Source organism: Anopheles moucheti, chromosome 2, assembly GCF_943734755.1.
Source record: "Anopheles moucheti chromosome 2, idAnoMoucSN_F20_07, whole genome shotgun sequence".
In the NCBI taxonomy this organism is placed as follows: domain Eukaryota; kingdom Metazoa; phylum Arthropoda; class Insecta; order Diptera; family Culicidae; genus Anopheles; species Anopheles moucheti.
The window spans coordinates 23382630-23403998 of NC_069140.1; the positions used below are offsets into that span (position 1 = coordinate 23382630).

General features: G+C 42.9%; 1 protein-coding gene across 2 annotated transcripts; it reads right to left on the minus strand.

Moving 5' to 3' along the window:
• Positions 1-1231: 1231 nt before the first annotated feature.
• LOC128299509 (axin) lies at positions 1232-20771 on the minus strand. 2 transcript variants are annotated; one of them, XM_053035496.1, is made up of 10 exons: positions 20156-20771; positions 7368-7852; positions 6399-7288; positions 4699-4827; positions 4308-4419; positions 3955-4089; positions 3654-3870; positions 3258-3573; positions 2887-3159; positions 1232-2807 (listed from the first exon to the last, which is right to left on the minus strand). In XM_053035496.1, the coding sequence occupies exons 2-10, from the start codon at positions 7455-7457 to the stop codon at positions 2681-2683; spliced, it is 2289 nt and encodes a 762-aa protein (XP_052891456.1). In that variant the 5' UTR covers positions 7458-7852; positions 20156-20771; the 3' UTR covers positions 1232-2680. The 2 variants fall into 2 exon arrangements, 1 of the variants encoding a protein (XP_052891456.1); XR_008287302.1 differs by lacking the exons at positions 1232-2807; positions 2887-3159; positions 3258-3573; positions 4308-4419; positions 4699-4827 and having other exon boundaries at positions 3734-3870.
• Between the last annotated feature and the right edge of the window lie 598 nt (positions 20772-21369).

Genomic DNA, 21369 nt, shown 5'->3' on the forward strand with positions numbered 1-21369 from the left:
TTGTTTTATCAATAAAAATACTTTCGGATGGTGCTTGTTGCGAAACGAAAATCGCGAATTTAAGAGTCGAAAGACAATAATTAATTTGCATTGCTGTTAGTATTTTCAGTTGTGTTTCATTTGTTTCTTTGTTCGTTTTTTTATTACACTCTTGCCTTTACAACAAAGTATGTATGGTTTGTATGAAATTTCGTATCAGCCGGCGAAAAGTTTGAGCGAGATGAAGGATCCGCCCGCAATCCGTACGAAAGATGTTTTGTGGATCGATCGATCGACGCGCGACAGGAACCGACTCTTGCACCGGGACTATCATAGGAAAATTGGACAAATGTGGTTGCAGATCATTTCAAGGGCCTCAATGCCCTCCCCCCCCCCCCTCCTTCATCCTTTTTAAAGTTAGAGGCCCCAACTATAATTCCGCCATGGGCCTCCAAGGGGATTGATCCTGCACTGGACAATGCTAGCTATGTCGTAGTACACTGACAGATTGTGTCGGCTATAACAGCATTACCGGCTTGCAAAATTGTAAAAATTGTAACAATCGAAATACTAAACACAATACTCCACCACAATACTGTTCCGAAACACGCTGGCAGGACATTTTCACGGTTCAATCGATGAGAGAAAACAATACCACACCACGAGTATCGCAATGGCAACAGCTGGCGAATATTGCGGAAGGGAAAACCAGCATGGTTTCTATTCTAGCATCTCTCTCTCTAGCACGTCTCTGAGACATGGACTTTGTCCAAAACTGGTGAAATCCGCTTAGCCTCGTTCGAGAGGAAGATGCTCTGAAGCATGTTTTGGCCCCGTATGTGTGGAAGGACAATAGTGGAGCCGCTACAATGACGAGCTCTATGAGCTGTACGGTGAAATTACTGTCGTTCAGCAGATTAGACTCGCCAGGCTCCGGTGGGCTGGTCATGTCATGAGAATGACACCGGACGACCCAGCACATAAAGTCCAGAGGAAACGTGGTAGGCCCAAATTGAAATGGAGTGAATGCTTTGATGCGTCCACCAGATAGGCCGGGATAATGGATTGGTTGCAGCACCTGATTAGTAAGTAAATAAGTAAGTAGCTACGGGGGAACACTTCGGATGGGATTTTACCACGGCCCTGTCGTGTGAAGTGAGCTACACCACCGGTCCCGTGTGTTTTTCAGTTGATCTGAGGAAGAAAATATAACTTCACAATGCGTTTTTTATAAGCAATTATATTTCATTTTTCCACTAATCTTTTACTTCCCTATTACAGTCGTGTATATGTATATATATATATTAGCTTATAAATATACATACGTGCATTTATATAGCTCGTTTTCGCTTCACCATCAATTCTCGTTAACACTACCGTATCATTTGTTTTCGACAATTTATTATCCTTCATCGGTCTTCATCCTTGCTCGAGTGTGGTGACTTCGTTTGTCGCTTTACTACAATAAGGCTAGCGTGAAGCTAAGTAAACAGAGGTGAAGAATGGGACTGGACGCGTGGTAAGATCAATTAATGGCAGAGGAACGAATAAAAATCTATGACTATGATGCCCTCTTATGTACATGCATCTTTCTCTCCCACTCTCTCTATCTTTCTCTCTCAATGCATTACATATACAGAGTGTGGTAAAACGAATCGTAAAAGAAACTCCAATCAATTGCAATAAAACTAACCTATTATACTTGCTTATATGTGCACGACCTGAAACGGTCATTAATTGTAACACTAGCGAATAAAACAACTATGGTACAATTAAGTGATAAGGAGCGGTGGTTTCGGCCGTTGATCGTTGATGTGTGCATGGCGCCATGACATTCACCATTAAACACTTCACACTTTCCCTGACCAGCGCGCTGCTTTGCTCCCGAACGTAAGTTTCATTGCTTGCTTACCATGGAAGAACTAATTTATGCTCGATTCGGCGGAATAAATCCTACACAGCTCAAATACAATTGTATTAACTTCCTGTGCTTAACAGAATCTGTGTGATGCGATACATGTGTTGTGGAAAATATAGCTCTACATCGCATTGTCTAGTATTTTTGATTACTAGTATTATTACTATCTTCCCTTTCTCCTACCAAAAAAAAAAAAAACTCAAAACGCGTCAAAATACTGATACTTTCGATTTGATTTCATTTGCTCTCGTCTCGCGTTACATTCGATTGCAGTGTATCATCTTTTGGTGGTAATTCCACTGTTGCATTAATTACAATACACTGTCACCCAACTATCAGACCATTCTATCTTCACCCTAGCTTATTACCACCCACTCAACATAAAATTTGCCAAATCTACGCGAAAATGATAAAAACAGGGCTTTGTTCAATTTGATGATTGCTTTTCATTGTTCAGTTTTTTTTAATACGCAGTGATGTATATTATATAGCTGATGCGGGCACACCAGAAGGCACTATTGGCATATTGTGTGACCTCCCTGTGACCCTCTGTGATTTTACCCTCTGACTTCTATGTAAACATTCTATGCGCTTTGCTGCCATCCTCCTCTTAATGCTAATGGAAGCCACACATTCCTCACTCGCGAACGAGAAGACTAAAAACTCGGATGATCAAATCTTTCTAGAATTGACCAACTGCACCAACAGACCAGACAAAGACGTCTGCCATGCTCTGCGTTACCTATTTCGCCTTATCTGGTACTATTGCTTTCGAAAGTAAATCTACTCCGAAGGTTTGACGGTACCCATAACCTTGCCCTCGAACAGCGGCAAGGGTTCACTGTCGCTATTCACCTCCTCCTGAATGACAGGATTGTCCAGGTCTTCGCAGCGCGTTTTAAAGAAGAATCTGCAGTAGTAATAGAAGGACAAAAAATAGTAAAATATCAAAAAGGTATTTGTGTAAACGGATAAATAATGTTACTTACCGATAGTTTCCCTTCTTGGGTAGATAATCCTTGAATTGTTTCAGTGTCGGTGGTTGCGTACCGGGAATCTTTATCCTGTACGGGACCTCCTCATCACAGAACGAGTACACCACGATGGTGAACTCGTTCGGGGCCTGAAGTGGTTTGGCAGGTATTGGTGGTGGTGGCATGGTCGGTGGAAGGTTGGTACTGAAACCACCCGACGATGGCATCGGAACCGGCGGTAATGGCATGCTCTGTATTGCACTAGGTGGATACTGATATCGCTTCGATCTGAATCATCAGGAATGCACATTCAGGAAGAATAACATTCAATTAGTATAAAAACACACAAAAATTAATGAAATGTAACAAAAAGAAAACAAACACACCGTCGCGTTTCATCCTCCAATCGGCGGCTTGATTCCTGCAGCAGCGTTGCAGTGTGCATGTCCGAATGCATGTTGCGCGACAGTGGACGCGAACTGCTCCCAAGACTCAACTCTCCACGACTACCGCCACCGCTGCTGCTGTGTTTCGTCAGCGTGTCGGTCGAGAATAGGCTGATACCACTGTCCGTATTGACCGATGGCCATTTGTTATAAAGCTTGCGCGATCCGGAAGACATTTGCATTGGCATTGGTTGCATCGGTGGTCCCATCAGCGGATGTCCTTCTGGCATCGATTTTGAATGACGCATAGATTGTGCTGTTGCGAAATATGAACCAAAAAAGTGAATGATTTATTAGTACTTCACCAAAAAGTGTTTCAAACGCATCCCAACTCACCTCCCAAGCCGGCCAGCTCGTTACGGCGGGACCGTAAACCGATAACGTTCGGTGGACACGGTGACATGGTGCCCGGTGAACGGCTTGGCGTTAAATCCGACCACACCCTGGACACATGTTGATCCAGAATGTCCTGATCATTATCATCGTCTACCTGCAGCTTCTGTCGGATGGCATCAGCGAGCACCTTATTCTGCGATCGATCGGACAGTTCGGCCTAAGATGGATGAATGTTACAAAATGGCACGTTAAACTACGGACTTGTATTTCCCATTGTCCATCTACTCAGCCGCATTCATACCTCCTGCATCTTTTTACACAACACTTCATCCTTTTCCTGCTCACGGGCTACGTTCTCCAACTTGTTGATTAGAATTTTAGCAAACTCCATCGGTGGTGGTTGCTTCTGCGTCTGCCGATGGGTCCTCGGAATAATCTAGCGACGACAAAAGGGGAACGATGGGTTTATAAATGCGTGGCAAAGTGTCGGTTCCAACATCCGATTGCGCCAATCAATTCCGGATTCGACCCCCCGGTTTTAATTTGGAAAACCGCATTGGATTCGGAATTGCTTACGGGGATTGCCGAACATCAGAGCAAGAGTGGATTTATGAAATCCACTTCGGATTTCCCACTAACTATCTCTATACTTACCGAAAACGTATCGACTTCTTCGTTGGTTAAGGCATTTTCACGCATCATTCTTCGCTCAATGGACGAATGGTTATGATAAGGTTTTTTTCTTTGCGAATGTGGCCGTCCATCACTGTGGAGAGTGAAGCAAATTCGTAATGACCGACAAACAGAGGGAAAAACAAAGTGTTCGGTTAAGTAATTAAAAATCTTTCACTTATTTCAATATGCTTGTAAGCTCCAACAAATTCTCCTTCACGCCTACTTGCCCGCCACCAAATAAATAAATAAATAACTAAACTGTTTTAACAAACTGTATTAAATCAAGTGAGCAGTGATGAAACTAAGTGTGTTAGGTACTAAATTAGGAAGAAAACATATGATTAATAAAGAAAAACAAATCATAACTTACGTGGATATGCTCGAGAGAGACATCGTATCGGAATCGGTACGGCCGGAACTCAGACTGGCCAGTTCTGAGTCTCGTCGCGATACCGGATTATAGGATGCATAGGCGGTGTACACGGAGTAGCCGCGAGGTCTGCATGCGTAAGATGTGCGTAATTTTGGGGGCACAATTAAAAGGGACAAAATCATCGGACACAACAAGCGCGTTTATGAAAGTGGAAGAAACGATCGAACAGAAAACGATAAAGCATTATGGTGGATGGTGATGATATTGGTGACGGTTGTTGCATTTATGCACCGAAAGAAAGATTAATCACAAATTAATTTCCCGACGGCAAAATACAATGCAATGCATACGCCAAAAGCAAGGTGTGTGCGTGTGAGCAAAAGAGAAGTCCGGGAACAGTTTAAAAACATGGCAGTGCACATTAAAAAAGGGGAGGACCCGATCATGCAACCAGCAGCATGAAAGAGTACACGTCGAGAGCGTACGTCACACACAACGGTTAGGATTCGGAGGTTTGCGCAAGGACATGAACCGGCCAGTATAGCAACAGGACGAACCAGAAATGGAGCGAGAGTGCGTGCGTATGGTACATGAATAAAAGCAGTTCGTTCGTTCGTTTCAGTGTTGGTGGTGTGGATTTTGGCAGCAGATGGAATGGTGCGGAGTGTATGTTCCGGGAAGGAAAAGGCACATGCGCACGAACGATAATATACACAGGACACGCCGGCAACAATAAACACACATACACACAAACACATACAAAGAAAGTGCCAAGATGTGTTAAGGGACGAGATGATGATGTGTTGTGAGATGGAAAGACCACAAAAAAGGTAGATAGTAGATACAACCAAATTTTGCATCAGAAAAAGTAACAATTGTGGATCCAATGTTTTGTGTCCAGCCGGTGACCGGTGGTTTGTACAGTACCAGGAGGATGTACAGTAACGGTGCGTGAAACAAAATGAAAACGGAAACGGAAAGGACAATGGAAAGAAAAGAAAAGGAAGAAAAGAAAGAGAGTTTAATTAAACGGAAAGAAAAACGACGAAATAAAAAACAAAACATAACTGATTTACAGTAAGTTAAAAACAATCAAACACACGAATCAAAGCAATGAAGTAACGCTATTTAAATCAATTAGCACAAATGGAACAACATATTTGCCGGCTTATTTTCGGTTATTCCTTGATAAGAACTTTAAAACCAAAAGCAATACGGCCTCTTTCTTATGGCGGCCATTTTTATGAATGAAAAAATCTTTAAAAACAAAGGATTTCAATCAAGAAGTATCGATTGTAAGTTCAGGGCAAGACAGGCAAAGAAGCACTTACAAATCTATACGTACAGCAAAAAAATGTTGTGTACTTCCGCACTGATTATGTGATTAGTCTGGCAGATGAATGACCGCACATGATTGTTTTTGGCCGCTCAAGTTGCTGCTGTTTAGCGGGAGCAAGCTAAATTCTTTGATGACACAACAGCAACTAGCGCAATTTTTTTACGTTTATCTCTGCTTATTCTTACAGTGCTTCATTTGCGATTAAAGTACGTAATAGCGTACATTGGGATGTTTACGTTTAAATTAATAAAAATTGCAATCGACAAGCACTCAACTCAACTCAATGCAGAATAAAAATGGGGCGCTGATTGGAAACATTGTACCAATTTCCTTTGCACCGGTTATTCCTAGCGCTTACCCGGGTGGTCTCATCTCGAGCCGTCGTTTCTGTGTCGCCATCAGTGCATCCTTTGTCAGTGTCATCGGTACCTTAGAGGTGGATGTTGAACCCGTCGCGCTGGGTGGTACAAGCGGCGGCGCTCCCAACGCCATATGACTGTCTAAACCCGGCCCGGTAGCACCGTACAGCTGTTCGATCGAATCGGCATTGGCCAGTTCCGCATCCTCGTGCACAGTTGGTAGAGCAGATGAACTATGCAGGAACAGCTCGGAGGTGGAACTGCTGCTCGTCAGAGAACAGGATGCACCGGCACCGGCACTGCTACCACTACCTCCAGCTCCACCGTGCGATATTCCGGCTACGGAGGAACCGGCTCCACCGCTCGTTGAAGGCACTGCTGCCGCTGCGAGACTACAGTTGCTTCCGCTACCGATCACACTGCTGCTGCTGCTCGAACTCTGCATGTTCTGCACATACTGCAGGTACAGGTCGGACTGCAGAAAGTGCGGATAGGTCGTTTCGGCAATAATGTTCGCCACGTCGGCCTGCATCTGGTCAAAGATGTCCGGCGTAAGCTCCAGTTCATTCTTGAGACCTGCCTTTATGAAGTTTCGCAGCGACTCGTTCACGTACAGCTCGGAACCGGGCTGGGCCTTCTTGAGAAACCGCCGATAGATGGCACCGATCAGTTGCGTTACCTTGTCCGGATCCGTTTGTTGCTTGAGCCCTTCGCAGGCAAAGTAAAACTTGAGCCGATTCGAGGGTTCCTCGCCTTCCAGCTCAACGTAGCGCTTAAACAGTTCGGCCCCGTCGCCATCTTCCAGCAGGTAGGCAAGTTTCTGGGCCCATCGAACGTATGCCGGGGGCGAACCGTCCCGCGTTCGATCCGAATGTGACGTTTCCGTCATCTGAAACGCAAACAACAACAACGGTTAGTGGGAGAGCACCGTGCCATACTTACAGAAAAGAACTGCGAAACAAAATTACCTTCCGACGGCTTTCCTCTCCGGGCACGGGTGGTCTCGGTCCACTGCTGTGAAAGTCATCAAACTTTTGATGAAAGTATTGCTGATTCATCGGTAATGCGCTGATGTGATACCCGTCCGAAAGCGATCCTACAACGATCGATCCCGGGGATTAGCCAGAGAGGCGTTAATGTTTAAAGGCAGCCTTTGATTTTGCTGAACCGTTCTTCGTTTATCGTCTCTCTCCTCAACCAAACACGCAACTAATAAATGCTACGCAATATCCCGTACAATCGCGGGATTATATTGTTGAGCTGATCGTTGTTTCGTGTTAATAACTCGAGCGATTTTTGTACAAATTATTCGATAAGAACTGCATTGGCAGCGGGCGTGCAATCGTCACGTAGTTCCAGTCTCAGTTATCAGTCGTATTGAAGGCAGTTGTGGTTACCTACTGCCGTGTGCATTCGTTGGGCAAACTGGCGTGTAATCAATTGTTAGCAATATCTGTAAGTAAATAAAAGGAAAACGAATATTAGCCATGTAGTTACGCATTTCGAACCTCGTACAAATAAAAATCAAACATTTGTGTTCATGTCTCTATGATAAAATTAGGGAATGATATTTCGCGGAAAGCAAATCCGAAAGTGAATTTTGTCTACAGCTTAGACTTCAAAAACAAATTCGTTTTTCAAGCATTGCCCTTGGTACGGTAGTCCCAACAGTTCCGCAACTGGAATCCTATTAAAACGTCAATCATTGTACGGCTCTGAACTTATGAAATATTCCATGGATGAATGCATCTTTTCATTCCGCACCAGAAGCCGTCTCTCTTTCAGAGAATAGTCGGGATATGAAACCCGTAGGGTACGCACAGCACTGTACCGCGGTCCATTATGATATTTTTCCGTTGGTCCTTCATATGCTTCAGCAAACCCTATGTGCTTCGGAGTGATTCAGACATGTGAGTCCTTCGCAATCCATCCTTTCCCAAGATGAAATCGAAATTTCATTACGATTAAAGAAATTTTTTTTATCTTCGTGTACAAATGTAACAAATTCTTGTTATGTTTATTGTTTCTTTTGTATAAAATATTTAAAATAAATAATACTTTCGTATTTTACGATCATTATAATGAAGGCAGAAGCTATGTTAGTTCACGGATGAAAACATCCAATGCAAATGATGCGCGTCACAAACATCATGGAAGCAAAGTTTCCAACATTAAAATCAAACCCGGGGTTCAACACCGAAAAGAGATTAAAAAAGCAACGTAAACAGGGCACCTTCTGAAGGATGTTCGAGACAGGGACGCACACTAGGGCAGAAATTCACCCTAACCAAAGCGAGTGTGGCGGCGGCGGGCATAGATTTTCGGTCTGCCCGTTTTTGCATCCATTGTGCAAATCCTCCTGTTTGTTTCCTTCTTCCTGCAAAGGCTTTAATTCGATCTCGTACATGTTTTATTCCACTTCAGTTTTAAAGCACGGCGGCTTCCCCCGTGTGCGCGGCCAAACAATGCGAACTGCTTGTAAGGGACGCAGCACAATACGCGCGCGGCAGGGACCGCGTGCGCAATTGGTCGTACAGCAGGACGAATCACCGGCATAACGGGGCTTAAAATGGCCGCCCCGTATAGGCCACCGGTCTCGTCATGAGGGTTGCCGCATGATGGCGGATCAAGGACGCACACACACACACACACACGACATCGTGACGAGGAGTATGCTTCAAGTAAAGAGGGTTGAATTGGGTTTTTAAGATGCGTTCGGGAGCTATACGTCGTCGGAGATGAGACAAGGTGGGAGAGTTAGAGGAGTTTGAGCAATTATCATACCGTAATGGCGACTCTTAACTAGTTGCATCAACCCACCAAAGGGCTGCATCATAAGCAGTTCGAATTGGGGAAAAATGCGATCGGCTTTTGTTGCGGAAATTTAGAAGACGTAAGTTAATGACTTTCGAATCACATTTTCCACAGCACATTTGGCTAAATCAAAGAGCAAAGTTTTATTATAAAGTAGTTGTAAATGATTCCGTTTTGTGTTAATAAAATTTTACAACAATCTTTGTACACGAGAAAAAGGACCTCATTTAAAAAATCAATTATTAATTAAATAAAGCTTACAAATTACTTGTATAGAACGAGTTAGACAACGATTATGTTAAATTAGGATCTAGGAATACGATTTTCCTGCTGCTGCAAAATCAGTCAATCAATTGCAAATTGCAAATTTACTTTATACAATATGGCAATTAAAATGTTGTTCACTGACAACAAAACAGTGTTTTGAAGTGCAACGTTTTTTGGTGATCATTTTTTTGCTATTATATAAATAGGCGATCACACGAATGATCATAAATTGAAAATTCCCATGCTAAGACTAGCTATCGAGCGCAATTCATTTTACAATTTACTGGATTTCAAAGCAATAACAATTAATTGGAAATACAATTTCCTTATGTAGTTGAATAAACAATCAGGCACCATCGAAGCTCAGTTGTCGGTAGAATGCAGAATATTTTATATTTGCACAGAAAATAATAATCCATATACATTTACGACCTATTTACGATCTTTTTGGCAGAAGAATCCAATAGAGTCATTGAACGAATCAAATTCTCCAGCTCAACGCAGCATCCGAAAGGAGTGTACAAGGAGCGCGTACACATTTTTATGACACACAGCAGGTTATGCACCTCTTTCGCACAAGCAGGACGTCGTGTACGAGGTACGAGGGTACCGTCTTTACGTGGGTTTCAGAGCCTGCTGTCTGCTGCTGATGCACATCCCATCGGAGGTTGTTCTCGTCTGTGCACGGTGCGCATTCCTTTCAACCATGGGGCTATTAAATCCTTTCCTTCATTACCATCACGACGGTTCGGCGACGGTCAGACACCAGGGGCTTTTGAAGCGCAGATCAAGCCCAAACACCGATCGGCAACGAGGGCAACGTATCAAAGTCGAGCTATTGTTCCCATTTTACGAGCAAACGAGCAAACCCAACCTGGTGTCGGCCTATTGGTTAATTGCATCTGCGCACAACCATCATCGGAACATCAAATTTCTTTTTTTCTGTGCAGGGCAATAAATGAAGTAAAAAGTACCTATAAAACAGTTGTCGATCAATGATGCCGGCCTGTTTTTCTTGCGGAGCGCAATACACGCCATACTGCAGTGCAACTGTTTTTTAATAAAAAAAAAGCGGCAGTACGTTCCATCTTTACGCGCAAACGATGAGTTCCCTCCGTCAATAATGTGCGGAAGAGATTAAATTATAATTTACTTGACTTTAATTTGCAGCACAGCAGGAATGAATCGTTGTGCCTCCGGGGGCGAGAGTCCTGATTTTGCGGAGCACAACAACATCATCCCGTGTGCGTGTGCAATTAGCCTGCAGTTGAATTAGACGTGGCACTAGCCGCCAGAAACAGTGAGTGTTCGTGGGCCGAATTTCCATCCTGTCACGAATAGGGAGAAACTTATTTTCCCCTTTGTTATACTTTCGACGCCATGGAATCTACAGCCTGCAGGATTATATTTCCACTAACGCAAAAGGCCGCAAGCGAAAAGGATCTCCCTGCCGTCTACTAAACTCTACTGCAGGAGGGGTGTAGTATCATTTTTCAATTTGCAAAATCATTTTTACTCTTGTGCCGGAAGATTTAAGGTCCAGCAAATTGCACAAAAAGGAAAACAGGACCTCAACGTGGGGACGCCCTTTCCTGTGAACGTTTGATTTAAAGGTAAAGGAGATTTATGATCAACGGGTAAAAGCAAAACTCTGACCCAATATATTTTTGCAAAATCAATCAGTTAACCCACTCGGGCCAAACAACAGCTACAAACGTTCAATCAACTGTACGTTCTAAGGTAGTCTGCACAGTTTAACAGGGGCTTTGGCTGTAACGGTGACGCGGGAAAATAATCCTGCCGAAGGAAAAGGGAAGACACGGATCATAACTTTATGAAACAGGGAACTATTCGGCAGACAACACCAAAACAGAGCGCTCATAATTCACAGCTGAGCCTGTTTCTCCGTTTAGGTACGCTAGGTATGAAAGCAATGGCAATCAACCAAGGCTCAAGTACGCCTGTATTGGTGCATTGCCATTGTTAGCATTATACCTCGAAGCTGCTTATGTTTATTCTATTCCTTTCCCCCAGAGGAAGGCGCAAGGGAACACGGGAATCTCTATAGAATCTAATGTGAGCCAAATATGATATCCTTCCAGCAGTTAGGAAAGCCTCCGCCAGAAGTACTTGGCAATGGCAATATTGAAAACAACTTCCACGCTATGGAGCGATATATTTAAGATGAAAATAATAATTTCGCTTCCTCACCTTGTGCTCGCGAGTATAGAACTCCTGCGTATGTATGGACAGAATTTAGGGCGAGAGGCTGAGAACCGAACCAACACGGTGGTGGTGGTGCCGGGACTGGCCCTGAGATCCAATCCCTCTTTTCCACGGACGAATGCTTTCATGAGCGCTCGTCGATGGGTTTATTATGAGTCATTCAACAAACAACAGTCCAAAGCTAGGGGTGATCTGCTGCCACAAAAGTACGGTACGGCATTAATTAAAATCGAACACTTTCGGGTGTGCTTTTCTGTGCTTTGGCGGTTGAGATGGATGTGGAACAGCCTGCACCAAAGCGAAATTTTATATTAGGAAACAATGAAACAAAAAATATAATGACAAGTAGCTAAATATTGGTCATACATTAATTACACATTTCTGTTTGAATTCATTCTAAATCGTACTTATAATTTGTACTTTGTATAAAATCAACATCAGAAGAGGTAAATATCATCAGACGTGTAGCAGCATTTTAGAAATGTTTCATCCGATTCTAACAAAACCTAGAAGTAACTCTGATAGAATTGACTAAAATTCGTGCAAATTTTGATAAAACAATACTGAAATGAGTTAGATACATAAGAGAAACATAATTTACTTTGTCCGTTAACAATTCTAAGAACTGGCACAGCTCCATCATGACTTGTAAACTTTCACAAGTCCCTTGTCACAGTCAAGTGTGTAACTTTGTAAGTGTGTAGACTTTCATTGACTTGTAAAATATTCTATTGAGAAAATCCCAAGGTAGATTCTATTATATTACTGTTCATAGACGAAATTGCTTCAATGCCGCTCTAAACAGCTGATGAAAATGTAAAAGAAAACCTATCCTAAGAACCCAAAACAAGAATAGCATTAATTAATTGTATGGTAACATTTATGAGTTGATTAGCTAAAGTGGGTTAAGTGTGTACGAGAAGAACATTCCTTTCTAACCATTTGTTTAAAGGATTGCAGAGTTTTTCTTACAACTCCTATCTACCCCGAAAAAGTTGAAGAGACAGTGCCATTATGGGGAGAAAAATAAAAAACGGCTGCTGCTGCAGAGCTAGAGCTCATGATGACAGGCAAAATATTGATAGACAGAATAATAGATTTGCCAAAAGCTAAATTTCAAACTCCTTTAAGATTTAAGAGGCTCTAATTCGATGACCCCATCATTCAAATATAAACATGGCGAATCATTACCCAGCCTTCATTCATAAAATTTATAACCGAAACCATCATTTCCATCATTTGGTCAACAAGCTACAAACAAAAAAAACGGAACCTTATGCTTTTCGTTATGCATACCCATCGATGATCGTGTCTTTGCACCCTACTACCTCGGCGGCGCTGGGTGGTTGTTCCGGTTGCGCTTGTGTAAAAGTAAATAAACCGCAACGCGAAACATGATAAGGAAACAATAATGCACTTCGCGCATCGTGTAAGAAGACGGGCAGCAGCACCACTATCAATCAAAAAAGCCGCCCTCTGCACCGGGCAGAGAAACGGGGGACCTGGTCCACCGCTGAGCAGAAGGCCGGCCATCGGGCGACCGATGGAGGGAACCGGGGAATAAATCATTGGCAAACCCGATTGCCGACTGTGGGTTCAATATAATTATTTCCGTCCTTTCTGTGCTGATAGCAGGGCGCACATGTTGCCCGATCGACAGGGAGATACTACGAACATGAGGGCGCGCGTGTGTGTAGTTTAAAATAGGACTGCCTCAACGGAACCCATAATAAAGAAATATCCTGATAGTGGACAACACGGTTGCTCTCGTTGACCTGCAGCGCGTCGGGTTAAATGGTATTTTAAAATAACAAGGACGAAAATGAGAGAAAAAAAAACACAGTAATGATCATGGTTGGCAAAATCGATTGATTGACCGACTAAACAGAGTTCAGTCACACAAAACAAAACGGGGCGCAGTTGGGGGACCAATCAAATTCGTTTGAAGTCCACATGGTTGTCTACATTAATCCATCCACATTTCACATCAATCACGAATCTTTAGCACACACAGTGATCTTCAAATTTTCGCCAACGATCGTGCTCGTCGCCACATGTTTCCTCAAGAACCTCATTCACAGCTCTCCGATATCAAATAGTGACGCGAAACGGATCAGCGTGTTTTTTTTTGTTTTGGATCACACTTTTTTTAGTTTAAATTTCCAACCTTTTCTTCCGACGCACGCGCTCTCAGGCCTTTCGTACTCGTTGGGGATTTGTTTTTTGCACTGTCTGTTTGCATTTGGAGACGATCTGTCACCAGTTGATACCGGCAAACGGTGACCTACAAACATTCTTTCATTCCTTAGTAATACAGGTGGTTCTCGAGATACGCGATATCTTAGGATCTTTAGGATCTTCAGGATCAATATAACGTCAAGCGTATATATGACAAAAGGACGGTTAATTATGTTATCAAATTTGTTCTATTTGATTTAGTTTAAGACCACTAATTAGAAACTTTCAAATAAAAACGATCTTGCGCGGTTCGCGCATTCACATGATGCATATCTCGGGAACTACCTGTGCATTGTAGTCCTGCATAAGGGTTGAAAGGGGTTGAATGAGACAAAATATCCGCAGTGCATGGATAGATAATGCAAACACGACACATGCGTGACGCGTGAAACGCCACCCAAAACAATCGAATGGCAGCGCATACAACAAGCGCTTGTGTGCGTCTGCTGCGATGGGCAACAACGATGGTTTTGTGAAAGGTAAAGGACTGCGCACCAACCAGCGACTCACTGCCACAAAACGTGGCGCGATCAAGACCAAAGTGTACACATTAAAAATGTGTTGCTCTTCCCTTTTATTTTTTGCACCCGTGGGGTCGTCGCGGTGTGTGCCCGCATATGTGTCGATGTCTGTCGCCTCTCTCTCTGCCACTCTGTCGCCTCCCTTGACCTGATCTCTTCCTTTCCCCGGTCTGTTTCCACTTTGATCTTTTACCGGCACAACAAAACGATGATGCCGTTTTTGCCTTTGCCCCCACTACGACAACGCCCCCACACACGGCAGAGAGGACAGACTCACACTGAAGCCTTTGATGTCGCGACGCGGCATTTTTTAGTTTTATTTTATTTTTATACATTTTTCTTGTCCTCTCCCACCACCTTTCCGGGGGTTCTTTCTACTCGGGAACCAAGCGATCGGCAGAAGAGATGACTAGATCGGTCCTTCCTTCCACCTTACACGCAAAACACCAAACACCTTCTTCACCTTCATGCAAAAAGGTGTCCCCATGCATTCGATCGTACGTGGCGTTACGGCTTATTGCATTTCGAAACTGAAAGACACACACGATCATCATCAATCTCTGCAATCGGGCGAAAAGATGAAATATTGGGCGGCGGGTATACCCGTGAGTCAAATCGCCACTGAAGGCATCTGAAATGGGAAATTTGTTTCTGCATCCCTCATTGTGAACAGACAATCCCAGGTGTATGGTTTAGCGGAGATATACACTAACAAAGCATAATATGCTGCATAATATGAGGCGTATCGGTCTGCACACGACAAGACCGGTCCGAAATCGCATCCAGGCCAATTCTTCGTACGCAGGACTGGCTGATCCAGCTGATAAATATAAATAAAATTTAAGAAAGCCAGAAATGGCAAATCTCGACCTCTTGAGGTGGTTATACCGGTAAACAAGAAGATGCTGCATAATATATAGCATCAAAAAAATGTATCCATTTAAAAAAGAAAAGAAAAATAAATGCAAAAACTGATGTTTTTACAAAGCTTTTTTCAAAATTATATGCAAAACAAGCGAGTTAAGTCACAAAATAATTTAATAAAAACATTTAATTCCCATACCAGCTTTCATGAACATTTCAGAATTAAAAACATCGATTTTTCGTATAAATCATAACAAACATTAACTTAATTAAAAATAAAAGCGAAAAACAAATGTAAGTGGACCCATAATATCTGAACACATGATAAATGCAAAGAATATCTGACGAAAATAGTCAAATGGTTCGTAAGTCTCCGAAAAATACTGGGTACCAACTTTCAAAACGTTGTTATATGCGTTATATGCAAATTTATGCATTGTAAGTAATTTACTCCTACATTATGTATCGATATATTGATAAGTAACAGCTTTGACAGATATTGCAGCTATTTTAAGCTTCAAGAAAATGCAACAACGCAATACTCTGTTCTGCTTGAAGATGCTATCGATATATCTCCTCCTAATAGGGGCGAAAAAAAGGGAAGCATCTTTCCCGTGTAGTACAGGGCATTTAAAAAGCGGTTTCCTGTATGAACCCGCTACGTAACCGGGTAATCGTTAAACCGATTTACCGGTAAAAGCCAACAACAACAGCAAAAAAGCTACCGTCGGTCGGAAGCTGTGAAGCGACATGTTAAAAGTCTCTTTTATGGTCCTCACACAACTTCAAAAGATCTCAATCGCCATGAAAATAAGCCAAACATGACACACACGCACAGCAGCATATGGATTGCATAAATCACAAAAGACGATTTGTAAGCAATATCCTTGAAACACTACACCCACACGGGAATGGGAATGAAACGGAAACGGACTGTTTCTTCGTTTCGGTTAAACGATCCTCATTCTTACACTCACACACACAGAGAGAGAGCGAGAGATCCCAGTTCCAAACCGTTTGTTGATGATCGTAGGCTTTTAAGAAATCCGCTTTCTCCCAAGTGTTCCGAAACGCCATAACGGATCAACGCGTCCAAGTGCTCAAAGATGTCGCAGATGTCAAAGCTGGTGGCACGCAGGACAATTGTTCTTGTACAGTCCTTCGATCGACCTTTTTCACACTCGCGCTCACATGCAATTGTTCATGCCCTTCGCCGGTAGAGATTTGGAATGCACTTTTAACACCACATACACCTTTGAGAAGTCACCTTTGAGAGTCATTTGCCCTTAATGCGACGACAACCAGCATTTGCCGGAATTGTTTGTCCTTTGCACCGGGGGATAGCTTTTTGCAGCTTGAGAGACATTTCTGGATGCAGCTTGACACCTTGATCCCTTGGAAAAGTAAGTAATCCGAAGTGACTATGAGTGACACGGCCATGGAGCGAATGGAACGTACATGACTTTCAATTTACGATCATTAATGTTAACATTATTTTTATAAATTATGCAAAAATAAGTAATAAATTCATAACACTGCGGCCAAGGCATTATTAACACATTAATTTAAAATTACACTTTGCTACTTTGCACATTCCAATCGAAAATGATAAAGATACAAATTCCGCCCGTCCGTATGCTGTATCACACTTCGCGGGACAATAGCGCAGATCGTATCGATTTGTGAGCTACATCAATCAAAACACCTGCCTTACAGTAAACACTACTCTGTTCGAATTCTCGATTAACTCACCCGATAACTGCGAAAGTCCGCACGATTACGGATTTGATTCTTTCCGGTGCTGTTGAGTGTGGTTTTTCCTAGCACAACAATGCCGTGGGAGAATAGACACCAATATGCGCGCGACAGTGGCACTACTGCATACCGTGCTGGTTGAAAATCATCTGGGTGGTCCACCGCTTCCAAACACGGGGAAAACCGCACACATTCCCAGCATCACACACACCCACACACACACACATACACACCCCACACACGAGAACGAACCGAAGGAGGAATCATGACATTCCCTACTTGCGGTGAAGGTGTGCACGGACTGGAGGTGGATGGTTAGAGCCACCGGATAAACATTCGGCAGTGTATATCGTCGCACCGAGGGATGGCGATGGGTTGTGGGAACGAGATGCAGTTGGAAATCCATCCGTAGGTGGAAAACGGTGTTGGAAAATTCGGTGACCAAGGGATGATATGGTGGGTTCGGGTGCACATGCGCCGTAAACGGTACGCACAAGGACCGTTCCGTCTCGTTTTATCTTCGCGAGATCGATTCGATCGGAAAGTTGGCCGCGTCCAGAGACAGAGAGAAAAGTGCATCTTCCGGTAGCGAGAGGAGTTTTCCGTATCGTTATCAAACATTATGTGCAGATGGACAACAAAGAGCCGGCTGTGAGAGAATTAGCAAATCGTGCATGAAGATGAGCGTTTAGAAAATCATCTGTATTTACAATAATTACCTCATAGGAGTAATGAAGCTAGAGTGGAACATAATACATAAATAGATGTTGTTAAGCAATATGTTGATAGGCCGGTGCGATTCGTACGTGAACGATTATGTTTTTGATTAAAAAAAGGCCGTTTGGTGTAAGCTCATATGTTCATTTTTGCATCCGAAAATCAGATGAGAACTACTCTAAATTTTTCTTTTCGGAAAAGCTCCACATAATATGACAGGAAATTTTGCAATATGGCATGGACGTTTTTCTTGAACAAAAAAAATGGAACGGAAAATCTGTCGGAGATGAAGGGAAAAATTCGATTTTCGGCTAGCTCCGTTGGTGCGACCTCTAGGATTTCCGCTAATTAGTAGGAAACCGTCGAAGATGCCACCGAAGAAATGAGTATTTCTACATTCTTTCATTAGTACTTCAGTTCCTTTGCTAAAATAGGATAAGAATTAAAAAAAAAAAACGGAAATTCATCCCCCAAACAATATGAACAAACGAGTTCGAAGCTGCCCGGTTTCGATTACCCAGATATCTTCAATCTGTCCAAAACAGTAATTTCTCATTCCTTCCTTAGTTGACACAAACAACAGGGACAACAGGGACAACAAAAAATGCTTGCTCCATGTGACTCCATGTGAGGAAATAAAAAGGATAGCCTATTCCAATTTCTATAACCTATTTCCCACCCACTATTCACCCCACTCTGGCACAACATCTTAGCCACGGTGCATACATTTTTTTGGACGTTCGAAATAACATCATCCGATATTTACAACACGCCACTAGATTATGCTTTAGGAAGGATTGTGAGGACGGGGAAGGTTAGCAGGAAATGCACGGAAGACAACGCCTGATTGAGACATATTCGATTGGCAAACGAACTGGCATGGCGTACCTCCTCATACCTGTGCCTACACCACCTGCTTTTCTGCTGTCTGCTTTTCTTCCTTTCCCTTACATTATATCCTTCTGCAGCATTCACCATCAGTCTACGCACGTTTGTTAGTTATACGCCACGATGTAATCTTCTCCCGCCAGCGCCCATACCAGCGACTGGTCTCTGATTGCTTGGAAAGGATTTGAAGACGCGTTGATTCAATAATGTCGCCACGGTCCAGTGATCGTTGCAATCTTTTGCATGGCTTCCCACCGTACGGGCCAGTAATGTGCAAAAAGGGGAGAACAGCCAAAACAGCGAAATCTTTTCCTTTTGTGCCTTTGGGGCGTGAAAGTGAACGATATCCTACACACAATGCTGGAAAGGAAATTGATTTTTTTTCCTTAAACCTGCACACCTGTGATTCATGATTAAAGAAACGTCCACGAGAACTTTGTAAAGCAAGTCGTCACTAGTTAGTTATTGATTGGGTTTGAAGATTAAGTGTATCTTTTGCTAGAAATACAATATTGGAAGCATTACTGGAAGTTAAAATCAGTTTAATCCAGAATAATATAGTTACGAGCCACCGTCAATAAAGCAACACCGATTCAACATCTTTTTCCAGTTTTACTTCGACAAAACAATAGGCCATCTCCGGGGCATAACAAACTTCCTCCAAAAGCTGTTTGTACATGATCTTTGCGGAAAGAAAGAATTCTTTTCGTCCGGTAGTTACCGCGCAAATCAAAGCCCTTTAATCCTCCCTTTAAACGCATAAACCATTCTGTGGGACAAGCCTTTGTATCCTCCTCCAACTATCCTATCGAACACGGGATGATAGCAAAAAGGGATAAGCTGTCTCCTGGCGGAAGAGGATTGTACCCAACGTCAATGCAAATAATGTGCCGCGTAATACCCCCGGCAACCTTTCCAGTGTCTGCAGCAATGAATACACGAATGTTCAACAGGTAGTTGATCCGCAAAAAGGACATGTTTTCGTATGTGCAATTTCACCTAGGAAAAGGCTTTCGAGATTATTACTATACCGTACGCAGGTTGTTGCAATTATTATTCCAGAAAAAGAATTTCGATATAACCACAGTTCAAGATACCAACGACCAACGCTTATATCGCGGAGCGCAATTTTGTGCCACGCTACATTTCGCATTTTGTAATCAATTTCTGGTAAACAAGTGTGAAAAAATATAATTTTCTCGTTAGCAAATCAGTGTGAAGCGATAAACGGTGGCACGGTGCCGTTATGCCCTCGGACCTGGAGCGAATGGCAAGTGGCACGCTCGATTATAATGTCGATCGAGGTTGTTACGGAACCTAAACAACTGAGCGTCACCTGCAATCTTGCAACTGCAACTTTTTAGCTCCTATGCATTAAATGGGGTGCAGGGTAGCTAAAAATATAACCATGTCTAATAAGAGAATAATTGTAGGTTTTACAATTACCAGCGGAGCTATTTACTTACCGAAAGTATAATCCGCTCACAGTGGCAGTCTTGGTGAAGTAGCTTAAATTTAGGTTACCACATTCATCTTCAGCAAACCAGCACGACCAAACCATTGATCACGGAGCTCTACGCCATCATACTCGTCCACCGTGTTATCATATCAAACGAGGCTGATCTTCTACTTTTCAGCTTAAGATCGGGAGGATGTGTTTGTTGTGTTTGCTTTCGTCATTTACATCGATTTGGTTAGATTTTTCTTCCACTTCACTTACAAGTAAATCATATAGAGGCACTCTGAATATAACACGGCTAACACGAATATGCTTTTTTTTTGTTCTCAAACAACATCAACAAACTATTTCCTATGCTCCCCGTTTCGGGATGATAACAAATAACATATGAATCGGTAGAAAGGTATTTCCTTGTCACAGTGCGACCTATCTAGGCACGTTGATGCTAAACATTAATCGATGATATACTGCTACTGATTGTCACCGGCCTGAAAGATTTTGTTTGTTTTCTAGCGTCATTGCGTTATCCACTCATTTGTTTCGGCACATTGAACTGGCTTTTCGCAGTTAAATTCAACTATGGAAAACCGTCCCGTTGTTGCTTCATGCTTTCCTTCCAGAAATAAGCCTCTAAGAATTGCTGAATTCTGTTACGCTGAAATGAAAAGAAAAAAAGGAAAGTTAAAAACAATTACTTCAATTTGACATGTCCGAAAATATGTGCCGACAACGGTATGTTTTGAATTTCTCGTCACCAGTTTCCCTGTCCCATCCAGAACGATCGACACAACAGAAACATGCGCCTCATTAAAATAGCAACCTAGCCGCAAGCGCGGCCCATGTGAGAACGATTTACATATGCGAGATGTGCGCCGCTTTGCACTACACAATAGTATCTTCATTTGAAAACAAAGCAATAGAGACAACATCAAAAAACCACAACTTTCATATGCTTTCTTATGCGCGGGAAACCTGCACCGGTTTGCGCTTAACGAATCGGTGGAGGAACCAAAGCCAAGGGGAAAATCTAACCCATCTCTCACTCCCGCAATTGATATACACACTCACACACATTGTGCGCCATGGCATCGGAACGGAAGCACAGAAAATGATGGCTCGCACTTCGGTGCCGGTTATATTTTTAGGTTTAACATAAACAATTGCCACCACCCAAACACGGCTCTCGCTACAGCGCCAACAGACCATCCGTTTGCAGTTGCC